The sequence below is a fragment of the Zingiber officinale genome, chromosome 9B, assembly GCF_018446385.1.
Source record: "Zingiber officinale cultivar Zhangliang chromosome 9B, Zo_v1.1, whole genome shotgun sequence".
Lineage (NCBI taxonomy): Eukaryota > Viridiplantae > Streptophyta > Magnoliopsida > Zingiberales > Zingiberaceae > Zingiber > Zingiber officinale.
The window spans coordinates 9593330-9607571 of record NC_056003.1 but is presented as its reverse complement, the minus strand read 5'-3'; the positions used below and the strand labels follow the sequence as shown (position 1 = coordinate 9607571).

Sequence of the window (14242 nt, the reverse complement as noted above, 5' to 3'; positions counted from 1 at the left end):
ACTGGTCAAATTTGATATTGATACTCCATGATCCAACAGTTGGCTTCACTTGAATAACTTGCCTTCGCATTCGTCTCCCATGATGATCGAATATGCTGATGACACATTAATGTTTGATCCAATATTGACAAAAAGCCCTGGTACGAAGTCAACTAAGACTTAGTCTCTCTTTCCCATCAAGTGCAAAAAGATATCAAGACTGAGTTCCGATATCCAATATTCTAAGCTTCCAAAGTTCTTATTTTATACGTTTGCAGCTAGAAGTCAAGTCAAATGAGTTGTAAAGTAAACTCAAACATCCCTTATCGTTTAAGGTTTGAAGTGTCACCTTCACCAGATGAGACAACTTCCACCGGGTAAAACAGAGGACAGAAACCATAAGCATTTAATTAAGCGATCTGCAAAGGCTATCTCTGGGTTTAGGTGGCTGGTTGATGTGACCTGGACCAGACTGAGAATTGGCTGCAGCGGTTGGATAACTCTCAGATGATCAAAGCCTCATCATCATTTTTAAGGGTTAAATTGCCAAACCAGTGTGCTGTCAAGCAGAGTTGAGATTGAAAAACTCAGAAATGGTTCGAGCGTGGCACAAGGAATGGGCTGGTGCAGGTGGATAAGAACCAGATGAGAGGGGCAATGGCCGTTCCTTCGACTCCAGTGGAAGTGAGTGAGAAGTAAGATGAATTTGAGAATTAAGAGGGGAAGTGTGGTTGGTGGAGGAACAAACCACACCAGCTTGGACCAGTTGGCTTCCAACCATCATGTGCCTGAGGCTTTCAGTTACAGTGAGGCATGGGCCTATCCTTCTTCCTTCTTGATTGGTTTGGGATGAGAGTAACAGTTCTAAGGCTCATGAATCACATTTGATACTTTTTCGATGGATCAATGCTTGACTAATATCAACATTTCTCGGAGCATCCTAATGGATTCTGCATACACTTCATGTTGTCGGCTATGAACTATTTTGATTTTGATCTAGCATTTTGAAAGGACACTGATCTCTTGCTCGCTATGCACGAGTCTAACTTGGGTGTCATAAAGGATATAGAGAAAAAAAAAATTTAAAAAGCGCTCCTCTTTTATTGAAATCGAGGTTCTCTTTTTCATTAATCATAAAGGGAACGTCCCATTTCACTTTTTTATATTTGAATTACCGCCTCCTTGTTCAGTCAATCCAAATCCATGGAAACTAAATCACCTTGCATTACGATTTGAAGTTATTATAACATTACAATAGGTTTGATTATAATATATTATTGACTAACACTTGCGCAAGGATTATAGTAACTATGAATTTTAGTTACTATAGCATATTATTGATCGATATTGAATTAAGTTGAATAAGATCTTAATTTTGAATTGCAGCTGTTATACATTTAAACAACTATGATATATAATTATTTCAATATGATGTTGACTATTATTGATTTGAGTTGAACATGATCTCACTTACTTAGGTACATGTTGCTATTATAATATTGTAATAATTATTAATTGTAACAATTATAATTAATAATTATTACAGTACGTGATTAACAATATATTATAACATCTATATTCGTAGTTGTTTATCTCTTTTGTGTTGATCCTGAGGCAGGTTGATGGGGGTACTGGGGGCGAACGTATTCATCTTTTATCATCATATTCATAGTAACACTACCCGGAGGAGTAATTTAAATAATAAAATAAAAATAATGAGGAGCCATTTTGATGACAACTGAAAAAATATCCTTTTGACAATTCTAATTGTCGTCTTTTCAAATAAATGATCCCACTCTTCACGAAAAAATAGAACAAATTAAAAGGAGAAAGCTGTCCATAAATAACTAACTAAATAAAAACATTTGGCAGTAGAAAACAAAAGCCATCAATGAAACAGTAAGATATTTACATTTTAAACATATTAAAATAATCACCCACTTTATATTGATATTTACCAAAATGCATCCCAATATTTATTCTTCTTCCCCAATCACGCCTCTCTCTATTAGTTTTCTTTTCCTTCTCATTTTGGCATTTAATTTCAAAAATCCCTCAACTAATTCACCTCCCCTTAACTAATTCACCCTTAATATAAATATGATTTAGTGACTAATCGATATAAATCCAAATTAGGCAGTTTGACTAAATTATAATCGAACCTCAAACAGTTGCTAAAAGTCAAATTGTATATATGTGGATCTAATTGCATAGAACGATTTACAAATTGATTTAGTGACTAAGCAATATAAATCCAAATTGGGCAGTTGACTAAATTCTGATTGAACCTCAAACAGTTTTCAAGCTAAAAGGCAAATAGTAGATATGTGGATCTAATTGCATAGAATGATTTACAAATTGATTTTTTAAAATCAACTTGTGTAACCTAAATTATAATTATCAAAAAGTATTTGAACTCAGCGACTGACATTTCAATTGTTGCCATTATTATTCAGCTTAATGGACTGATGAATTAATGGCATGTATCTATCACAAGTAGAGCAAACTGCCTTCTTAATTAATTAGAAGGTAAAATAAACAGGTCTGGAAATTTTAAGGGCGTTTTTGATAGTATATTGAAACCCTAGGGCCATTTTAATGGATATAAATTTTCATATGTAAATTTCCCTTTATGGAAATTAGTAATAAGGTTTTGAATTTTTTTTTTAAAAGGTATCCTTTATTTTTATTATAATTAAAATGACATTTCATTTTAAAATATATTAGAAAGATATTATTTTTTTATCACAAAAATATCTTTATTCGAGATATTATAGCAATAACACAAAAATAAAAGTATTTTTATAATGAAATATAAGATAAGAAGGGTATAAACAATTAGCCGATGTAAAATTAAGATATAATTGAATTTTAAAATGACCATATTAAATTATATTTCAATTTGATTTGTAAATCATTGTAGCAATAAAGATGATTATGTTCCTTCTAAACGTCTCTTGTAAATTATATAAAAAAAAAGATAAATTATATAATTAATTTATAGTGGATCATTTATCTCAATTCGTGAAGAGCGAGAGACACTTTAACGCAAATCAATTTATATAACAACTTGATTAGTAAATCATTTTACAAATTAATTTTTCTTATTGTAAAGTTGAAAAGGACAAGTTGAGATGACGTTGACCTCGTTTGTGGGGCACTCACTGAGTTAGTGAGTTGTGAATGCATTTCCATCTGCGCACGTTCTTCATCCACGACAATGTCACATAATTCAAACCCTAAATATATGATCAAGTCACATTCATTTAAATTGGAACCAATCCAATTACTTTACCTCTATCTCAGTTCTATCTTAAATATTCAATTTATTTTCTGTTTTTTTTTTTTTGAGCCGTCCCGATTCCAACTATACTTGGGAGGGGGCGGCCACCGCCAGCGATGGGCAGGCTGAGGTGAGTGGGGCACAGGGACATGGGGATTCCGGGACGGAGGATCTCGTCTGTCATAATTGTGTCGTTATCAGATTTACCTAGTTGATTTGAGGATGACATATTTATTATAATAAGATAAAGGATTAATTTATGATAGATATATGTTTTCGGAGAAAAAAAAACTTTTTCCGTGCTCTAGTGAATTTGACGATCGACTATAAGTTTATCCTGTAATTTACCTCATTTCACATAATCTAGGGACGAACTGTGAGGAATGTTTGAGGTGAGTATAATTACTTTTACTATCATACGTGATTTGGAAAGGGTGATTTTCACGAGATACTGAGTTGACTAGAGGATGATAAATTTACTATAATAAAATATAGGATTAATTCTCACCTAGGGAAAAGAAAATTCCTACTCTTTAGCGTCGTTTAGTGGTCGACTATAGATTGATCGTATAATTTACCTCCCTTCATATATTCTGAGGAAGAAAGAGTATCCTAGAATTTGGTGCAACAATTAGGTCTTTCAAATCAAACATCTAAAATTCAAATTCTAATTATAAAATTTTTCATCTACTTGGATGAGCCACAATGAATATTTTTCACGATCCCCTGAATATAATGTGATGATCAAGGATACGGAGAATTTATACAGGACACTTTATGCGTATGTGGTATTCGAACCGCTTATAATATTGGATTGTCCGTTAAAATTTATTTGTATTTTCAGATTTATCTGAACGCTCGATGGAACAATTTTTTAGACGGACGGAATCAACTTCAAGATCAGTTGATTACTTGATTTTAAAAAGTTAGATATCTAAATTAATAATAAAAATAAAAAAAAGTTGGAATCAACTTCTGTTTGAGTGGCAGCGTGTGGCGTGATGGGGAGTTGGAAAAAGTTTCTCCGTTTACTTTTTGTGGTTGATATGAATTGCTATAAATTTCTCCGTTTACTTCTTTGACGAGGACAACCTTAATTTGATTGCAACGCTCTTTAGAAATAGATGATTGTCATCGTCATGTCTATCTTGTAATTCGTTTCTTCCTGAATTTTCTTTGGAAATACACAAGGATTTTTTTAAAAATCTTTAACTTAAATAAGAAGATCATAATTTTAATTTTAATAAAGATGAATATTTTATAAATTGACTTATGAATTCTACTTTAAATTATTTATCGAAAAAGATGATAAAATTTAGACACCTGAATTATATAAAAAATTATTGAACGGTTGGACATCTGATTAATTTTTTACTTGATGGACGAATTAGAATAAAAAATAATTAAGGGTTTATATTGATTGTAAAATTGTAGAAGTGATTTCAAAAGGCTAGTAAATTATAGGAGGTAAAGTGAAAATTTTCACTCGCGAACAAACAATGGCAGAATCGTGCATAGATTAAGACTAAAGTAGGGGTCAGCTACGCGCGGGTGACTCAAAATTTAACTCCATCTTGAATATGATTGAGCTTGAGTCAACTTTAATTGAACTTAATTATTATTGACTCGGTCATTGGTCAAGCCATCCAGCCAATAATAATATATATTTTTATAATATATTAATTTATTTATTAAAAAAATAAAATAATATAAAATTTGAACTCATAATTAAATATTGAGAGTTCAAGCTCCGGCTCGAGCTCAACTCTATAGACTCGAGCTTGAGCTCGAGTGAATTCAAGCTCGAGTCGAATTAGTATAAATCGAATTGAGCAGAGTTTTAATTTAAGAGGGTGTTTGACTGAGCTTATAAATTATCTAAAATAGCTTATAAATTGTTTTGGAACTTATAAGTTCTTCAAATTTGTTTTGTAAATTTTTTTCAAACAGTTTATAGGCTGTCAAAATAAGTTGTTTTGGAGCTTATAAGCTGTTTTTAAAAAAGTATTGAAGACTCTATTTTAAAAAAAAAATCTTATTTTAATAATTTTTTTCTTTAAAATATCCTTATATAATTTCATAAATCCCCATCTTATTCTCCATAAATTTTTATAAGCCTAATATTTTTTTTATCTCCGACTTTTCTTCCAACTTTATGTCATCTTTTCCGCCAACGTCTTTTTCTAATTTTCTCTTCCCCGGTGTAGGAATTCGCCTAAAACCCTCTGTTAATAAAAATCTCAAAACCTTCTATTAATAGTATTATACCTTTTTTTTGATAATTTTATTAATAAAAAGATCTTATAATATCAAACACATTAATATCTTTAAGTTGATTGTAATAAGTTCATCTAAATACTTTAACAATTTATTTTTAAAATAAGATCTAATAACTTATAAGTTTCTAAAATAATTTTTAAACTGTACGAATTTATAAATTATTTTAAATAAATTTAACCAAACACCCTCTGAGAACTCGGCTCAGTTCGTCTCACGCCCTGGACTAAAGAATCTGGACTAAAGAATAAGATACGTAACACAAGGGGTGAAACAGGGATATTAGCAAACTTTCAGTGACAAATTGAAAATTTCTGAGTCAATCCCATTTGAATTGTCCCTCAACCGTTGACGATGGCAGTTAAAGTCAAGTGAGTATTGAACAAAAACCGTTCGATAATCGTGATTTTAATGATTTATCTATTTTCTACATCTTAAAATTGAGAACCATAAATTTCTTTTTTGTATTTCAAAATGATTAATTGGAAGGTTTTAGTTTGGTAGCGGAAGAGGAAGAGACTTTGATTTATGTAATATTTATAAATATCAAGGGGGATGGCGAAAATAGGCATGATTATCTGTCATCACATCAACGAAGCCAGAGCACAACAGCCAAGCAAAACTACGAACGCCGAGAAAAGAAGACGAGGGAGGGTGGAGAAACACCGTTAAAATAAATTTCCCAATCTGGTTCTCCGTTGCTCGCTTCTCCGATTCCTCCTGCCGCGGCTATTTTGTAGGCGCTCGCGCTGCGATTAAACCACGCCATTCGTGGAGAAGGCGAGGAAGATTGAGAGGACATTCTTTGAGGGCCGGAGGGGAGTGCGGCCGGCCATCGCCGCGCGCGAGACGGCGACCGGCTATGATCTGATCCGCGCCTGGAGGAATCGCCGGAAAGATCCGTGGAGCTTCGTGACTTTTGGGGGCAGAAAAAAGTGTGCCTTTTGAGGGGGATTTTTTTTTTTTTTTTTCATTTCTTTCCATCATGCCGGAATCTGGTTACTATTGTTCCAAGAAGACGGACGATATCTGCGAGGATGTCTGCGGCGAGGTGATTCTTGATTCGCTTCCCTTTTTTCGAGATGTAATCCTTATTTTCTTAGACCTTTTTTAGGGTTTGGAATCGGTTATTTCGTTTTTTTTTTCTGCGTGATTTTAGTTTGTTCTTCAGGTTCTTCATCCGTGACCTAGATAATGTTGGCCTTGTTGGTTTGCTTTGTTTCAAATTATTGCTGATTTTGAAAAAGGAAAGGTCTCAACTTTAGAGATTGGACCGCAAAGTTCAGCCTTTCTGCGAATTATCTCGTACGAGTCTGCTTCCCTTTTTCATCGCTTTATTTTCTCTCACGCAGATGTCGAAGGCAGGTCTGAGCATGTCGCGACTCCGTTGCGCTCTCCGAGGATTCGATTTCAAGGCATTGCTTCTCCTCCTCATCGGAGTTCCTATCCTCGTTGTTATCATCTACTTGCATGGGCAAAAGATCACCTACTTCCTCCGACCCATCTGGGAGTCCCCTCCCAAACCCTTCCGCACCATCCCCCACTACTATCATCACAACGTCTCAATGGAGCGCCTCTGCCAGATTCATGGGTGGGGCGTTCGGGACACCCCTCGCCGTGTTTATGATGCTGTCTTGTTCAGCAACGAACTCGATATGCTCGAGATCCGGTGGCAAGAGCTCAGTCCGTACGTCTCAGAGTTTGTCCTCCTTGAATCCAATTCTACTTTCACTGGTCTGATAAAGCCCCTCTCTTTTGACAACAATCGGCAACGATTTAAGTTTGCTGAGTCACGGCTAACCTATGGTAATATTGGGGGAAGGTTCGTGAAGGGAGAGAATCCCTTTGTTGAGGAGTCGTACCAGCGAGTGGCCCTGGATCAGCTTCTAAGGATAGCAGGTATCGAGGATGATGACTTGTTGATCATGTCTGATGTCGATGAGATCCCAAGCGGCCATACAATTGACCTCCTGAGGTGGTGTGATGAGATTCCTGAGAAACTTCATCTGCAACTCCGTAATTATCTCTACTCGTTTGAGTTTTACCTTGATGACAAGAGTTGGAGGGCTTCCATTCACAGGTACCGGTTAGGGAAGACCAGATATGCCCATTTCCGTCAGACTGATGATCTGTTTGCTGATTCCGGTTGGCATTGTAGCTTCTGTTTCCGTCATATAAGTCAATTCATATTTAAGATGAAGGCATATAGCCATGTCGACCGTGTGAGATTTGCCTACTACTTGAATCCTAGCAGAATTCAAGATGTGATATGTCGAGGAGCAGACCTGTTTGACATGCTTCCAGAGGAATACACATTTCAACAAATTATTGCTAAGTTGGGTTCAATACGTAGTTCATATTCTGCTGTTGGTCTTCCTTCTTATCTACTTCAGCATGTTGACCAGTATCGGTACCTCTTGCCTGGCAATTGCAGGCGAGAAAGTGAGTGAGTTTTCGTTGATGGTACTTCTGATTGCTTGCATATGCTACAGGGTCTTGTTGAGAAAATTGATGAGTATCTAAAACTGTTGGATGATGCCTCCGGGATGAACTGCAAGCAGTGGAGTTTTATTGTGATGTGATATAATGTTAGTGAAGCTGATTGTATTTCTACAAGTTTTCCTGGTTCCATCGCTATTTATTAGTCGAGGGAGGTCAGGAAAATTTAGTAGCACTGGAGGTTCGACTCTACTTACCTCATTGATATATAATATTATACCAGTTATTGTAGAAAGGAAATTGAGGAATGTTTGATTGGTGGATTTTTGAAAACTAATTTATTCATGTATTTTCTTCAAAGTTCTCTAGAAATTTATCAACCTCATCATTACATGTCTTGTGTTACTTCTCTATTAGATGATGGCTACTGGATAGGATTGTGGAGGTGGCTTTTGATTTCTAATAATAAATGTGAATGGGCTAAGGTCTTAGCTCCCTGCATGGTGGTAATGCAGAGGCAAGGGCATGAAAATGGAGCTAAACGAAACTCATTACATCCTGGATCTCTTTCAAGCTTTTCTTTGCCATCAGTCCTTAGTGAAAGCTGCCTGGGTTTTCATGCTATTAAATTATATCCGCTGAAACTTTATGTATGAGATGCTTATGACCACCGCATGGATTTTGATCTAACTCTCAGCTCCTCTAGGAGTTATGCTACCAATCTTATGATATATGATATCATCATTCTATTGCTTCCAATTCCTACTATGGTTGAATAATACCTGTTGTAGTATGGTGATCTCTGATGAGTTACCAGATGAATCATTTCAATTTGTGATTGTGTTTGATTACTTGAGAGTTGAGAATTTGTTTTATCTTCTATTTCTGTTATCAATCATGAGGTTAACAGCATGCATTCCTGTGAATAGGTTGTTTACTTGTTGCATTGAACTGTTGAGCTTCTGAACTTATCTTGCTACTTGAAGCATTGGTGTTGATATGGTTGTAGCAAAGAAGTTTGTATCATTTCTCTCTTTTAATTTGTGTTATTCATGCTCGTTTTATTTGTTATCCATTAATATGCAACATGATCAGTCATTCAAATATCTTGTTCCTTTTGGTTATTCCTTTGGAAGTTTTCATTTCGAAATTGATTCCTCTCTTCTATTAATCACTTGTCGATCTATGTCATGACGAGTCGTTCAACGTATTGCTTGTTTGTTTATTCGTTAAACTGAAAGTTTGATTTGGTGAGTTCTGAAATATGACCTTTTTCTCCCTAAAAATTTAGGAACCTCAATTTAGCTTCCAAGGTTTATTTTTAGAGTCAATTTCACCAAAATAATTCCAATTAGGTTACTCATGATAATCAAAAAAGTTTATTTGGTTCTCCATTAGGATTGAACCAAAACAAAAAATGTCCCACTTCTCATCTATGTATCTGGGACTCTTGTGGACCATATGCAGTTTCTATTGTTAATTTTTCAGTCATATTCCAAGCATTAATTCCTATTTACCTAACGATATAGAATCTGCAGCTAATAAGCAGTGACTATGTTAAATGAAGAGAATAAGCACAAGTATTATTTGTTTTTTATTTCAACTTTGAGGTTAAGATTCATTTCCAGAACTATGCGTTTGACTTAAGGTTTACTTGATTTCCTCTCGAGGCTTTTTAGTTAATCGTTTCAGACTGCACTCCGTACCCAGGTTCGTCGTGCAGTTGAAACTACTTTTGAAGTGATGATGCAACCTGTATTTAGGAAATTGGAAATAAATAGCAAATGTCGGCATGAATTCTTCCTATCAACTCTATTTACGATTTGATGTAATGTTTGTGCTCTAGATGGTAATCGTTTTGGAAGCCTAGCTTCTGATGTATATATTAGAATATATACTAAAAACTTAATTTTTTTATAAACATTTATTTAGAAATAAAAATCGTATTGGTCAAATATCTACATTTATATTAAATATAGATATTTGTTTAATTTATATTGTAGATAACATAGTGTGAGGAGACATACAGAAATTTATGTTATCAGTTCCTTATAAATTATAAATAGTCGCTCACGACTAAGATGGAATGAGACAAACCATTGGAGTGGTTGTAGTGTAATTAAGTATTAGTTTATCTTGACTAATAAATTACACTAGTACACTATGAGTGTATTGAGCAGGATCATTTGAGGTAGTTTCTTTTTATACTGATTATATAAAAGAACAATACCTCTGTTATTATGGAAGTGTGTACTTTTAATCATGATATAATAACAAGCACATATATTTAATATTTATTTTTTTAATTTATCAAAGGGTGCGATTTAGCTCGTTAAATCAATAGACCCGATAAGTTGATAAATGATATTATTTATATGGTGTGTTATTGATTATAGAATGAAACTGTGTCCTAGTAATCTAGGTTGATGATGTCCCCTTGAGGAGCTCATAAGGATTGTCATGTAAACCCTGCAGGTGGACTTAGTCCGACATGACGATAAGGTTGAATGGTACTACTCTTGGAGCTAGATATTAATTAAGTGAGTTGTCAGTAACTCATTTAATTAGTGGACATTCAATATCTTAAACACAGAGAGATTAACACACTCATGATAAGAAGGAGCTCAAATAGTAATATGCGATTGATGCGGTAGTGCAATAATAACTCTTTAGTAGAATGAGATATTATTGATGAACTTGAGTTGAGTGTTCGGGACGAACACGGGAAGCTCAAGCTCATCGGGAGACCAAAACCAATTCCTCCTCTCGATCCCTATTGTAGCCTCTTATTTATAAAATCTTATATCCATCAAAAACCCAACTTCTTACCCACTTCTTGGTGGCCGGCCAAGCCTAGCTTGGAGCCCAAGCTATGGTCGGCCAAACCAAACCAAGTTGTGAGTCAAGTTGTGGCCGACCCTAGCTTGGAGTCCAAGCAAGGGTGGCCAGCCACATATAGATTAAAAGGAGATTTTAAATTTTAAATCTTTCCTTATGTGGAAGCCATGGTTGTAAAAGAGAGTTTTAAAAATTTTAAATCTTTCCTTTTATACATTTCTACAAAGGATTAAGAGAAAGGTTTGATATCTTTCCTTATTTGTAGTTAAAAGTAAGATTTTAATTTTTGATAAAATTTTCCTTTTAGCAAACATCCACATGTTTTAAATTTTTTTTTTTAATTTATATAATTTTCCTTTTACAACCACCAAGGGATTTAAAGAAAAATATTTTTTAATTAAAATTTCTTATTGGAAACAAATAAAGAAGTTTTAATTTCATGTTTTAAATTTTTCCCGGCAATGACAAGAAGAAAAGGAAGTTTTAATTTTTTGTTTTAAAACTTTCTTTTTTAGTTATTGGCAAGGAATATAAGGAAGTTTTAATTATATTTAAAACTTTCCTTATTTGCCAAGATCAAGGAATATAAAAGAGGAGGAGGGGGTGTCTCACCTAACAATACATCTTCTATTCCTCCTCTTTTATTCCTTGTGGTCGACCCTTCCTCTTCCCCTTTTCTTCTTCTTTGGTGGCTGGCAGCATCAACCTTTGTGGAGATATTGGTGGCCGGCGACATCAACCTTTGTGGAGATATTGGTGGTCGACCTATGCTTAAGGAGGAGTAGAGAAAGGAGGTATTGTTTTCTAACATTCCTTGGAGATTGTTTGGTGGTCGGAACTCATTATCCTTGAAGATTGTTGGTGGTTGAAACTTGAAAGCAATAAGAGAAGACTTGGGTGGATTTCATCTTGATAGATTGTCGCCCACATGACGTCCAAGAGAAGAAGAGGAATACAATAGAAGATCAAAAGGTCTATAAGCTACAAAAGGTATAACTAGTTATTAATTTCCGCATCATAATTAGTTCATCTTTTGTATAGATCTTAAAAAATCAAACACAAGCGGTTATCGATTTTAATTATCATTTTTGTTATCGATTTTCGTTTCGATTTCATGTTTCGATATTGTGCTTCTATTGAGATCTCTATAGTTAAACCTAGTTTACTGTAAGAAGTTAAATATCCAATTTCTCTGTGAGCCTTTGTCTAGGAAGTGGTGGATGATCATAACCAAGAAGGCCTAGTAATTCGTCATGTTTAACCTGGAAGCCGATCTTAGAAATAGATATTTGATAATTTCTGTAATATGGTTTAACTTAGGAAAATCACATTGGTTGAACTTGAAGTAAAAATGTTAAGTTCCGTTCTCAATCCAAGTTTAATTTTTAAAAGGAAATTTGTATTAATAATGTTAAGCATCGTTTGCAATCCAAATTTAACTTTGATAGAACACATGGGTAGCTAGGATAGTTCTATGCTTGTACAAATTTTTGTATAGGGAAATTAGAACGATATTCCGAATAGTAACCAACAGTATGCTCCTTGTTTGGTATCAACCTATGGGCGGCCCTCTTCGAATTCAAATTCATAACCTATGATGTACATGGGATTGTTTGTTGTTTAATTTGCTTTTCAATGCTTACGAAAGATAACTGAAATATTGGAGGAGTGATTCAGTTCAAGCAAGCTTCATATTGCAGGAGCATGATGTAAACAGGAAACTTTATGCATGGTTCTTGTGTTGGAACGTATTGTCTTTTGCAGCATGAAGAAACTGATAACAGCCATTTAAAATCAATTTTGCTCCCTTGTTCCCTCGTCGTTAGATTGTTCGTCCTTGTCATTGTACAACTGCTACAAAGTTGGATTTGGATGCTAGATTTCTTCTAAGAGGATAAGTTTTCTCCTTCTGCATTCTCCTCTCCATCATTGCTCAGGATTCCACCTCCCCGTGTGCCTAGATGCTACTCCGGTCGGGACTCACTTCCCTTTGCGTCGACGTCATTACCCGTTTGTTTCTGTTGTAGCTCAACAAATGGTCATCGTGTCATCAGCATTTTTGCTTTCAACTTACTGGCAAGCAGGATGAGCTTGACAACTGAATTAGTAACATCCTCTGTCTAAGCAGAGAGTCAATAGCACAAATACTGCTGGAGAATTGTGATCCTGGAAAGTATTGTTTAATCAGCGTAAGTAAAAAAAAAATATGGGCAAAGTGAACACATGAATTATATAAAAATAAAAATAAAAATAGAAGATTGGCATGAAAAAGATGGATTACAAAAGACTTTGAATATCAAACAGACTTAAACAAAATAAGACGAAATAAATTAAATTATATATATATATATATATATATATATATATATATATATATATATATAGGGTTTTCTAAGTCTTATAGTGAATTTCATCTGTAAAAGAATTATAAGAAAACAAAATACCCCGGCTGCCTTTCTGAGCCAGCACATGTCTTATTTTGCTTTACTTTCTTTTACAGTTATTGTTCACCTTTGAGTTACTTAGATAAGGACTGAAGAAGATCTGGAAGAGAGAAATAAGAGTACGTTTTATTAAGCCAGGTATTTTGCAGATGCATATATGATTTAAACAGCAGAACTATCTTATAGATTGACAAGCAAACTTAAGTAAACTTTTACATACTGAAACATACTAAAATTGACTTATTTTACATACTTACAGAAATAAAGGGCTTTGAGAGGAAGCTGGAGAGGGAGGTTGAGAGAGTGTGAGGAGGCAAAGAGGGAGAGAAAGTTGCACGTAGGGGATGCCTTGGTAGGCAGAGGAAGATGACCTTTTATAGGCAAGAGGGGAGAGATGTCTTCGGGAGGAAGGAAACATTTGCTTGGGAGTGAAGGAAAGCATCTTGGAAAGTAAGACAGGTGGAAGTAAGGTGTTGTTTAGAGTTAAAGGAAGGCATCTGCAAAAGAGACAGGTGGAAAGTAGTATTGGTTTTAACGGTGGCACTGGTGAGTGGTGGTGGCGCTGTTGAGTAGTGGTGACACTGTTGAGTACTGTTGTTGTAGTAGTGGTTGTTGGTGCAGCGGAGGCCGGCAAGAGAGGGGGTGAATTGCCTGCAAAATTAAACTATATTCTCCTCAAAGATTTCAACTCAAAAATACAGCAACAATAATAAAATTAAAATAGAAATAAAAGAGGAGACCGAAGTTTAATTTGATTATAACCAAGACGGTTGTTAATCCAAGGCAGTCGAAGATCGCACTAGCAAAGTCTCTTTTACTGTAGGCGGAGAAGCCTTTTTACACACTTAGAATGCTCACTAGTTGCTAGGAATTGATTACAGAGTTGAATACTGAGTTGATGTTGAATCCCTAGCTTCAGGGGCCTTTATATAGCTCCTGGAAAGTCTATCCCAAGGGTCCAAGACACCTCCAATAAGGTTCA

At 34.8% G+C, this 14242-nt stretch overlaps 1 protein-coding gene across 1 annotated transcript; it reads left to right on the top strand.

Annotated features, from left to right (window-relative positions):
- The first annotated feature begins 6119 nt into the window (after positions 1-6119).
- Positions 6120-8338, top strand: LOC122025047 (beta-1,4-mannosyl-glycoprotein 4-beta-N-acetylglucosaminyltransferase-like). The gene is made up of 2 exons (XM_042583802.1): positions 6120-6590; positions 6892-8338. The coding sequence occupies exons 1-2, from the start codon at positions 6525-6527 to the stop codon at positions 7987-7989; spliced, it is 1164 nt and encodes a 387-aa protein (XP_042439736.1). The 5' UTR covers positions 6120-6524; the 3' UTR covers positions 7990-8338.
- Positions 8339-14242: the final 5904 nt, after the last annotated feature.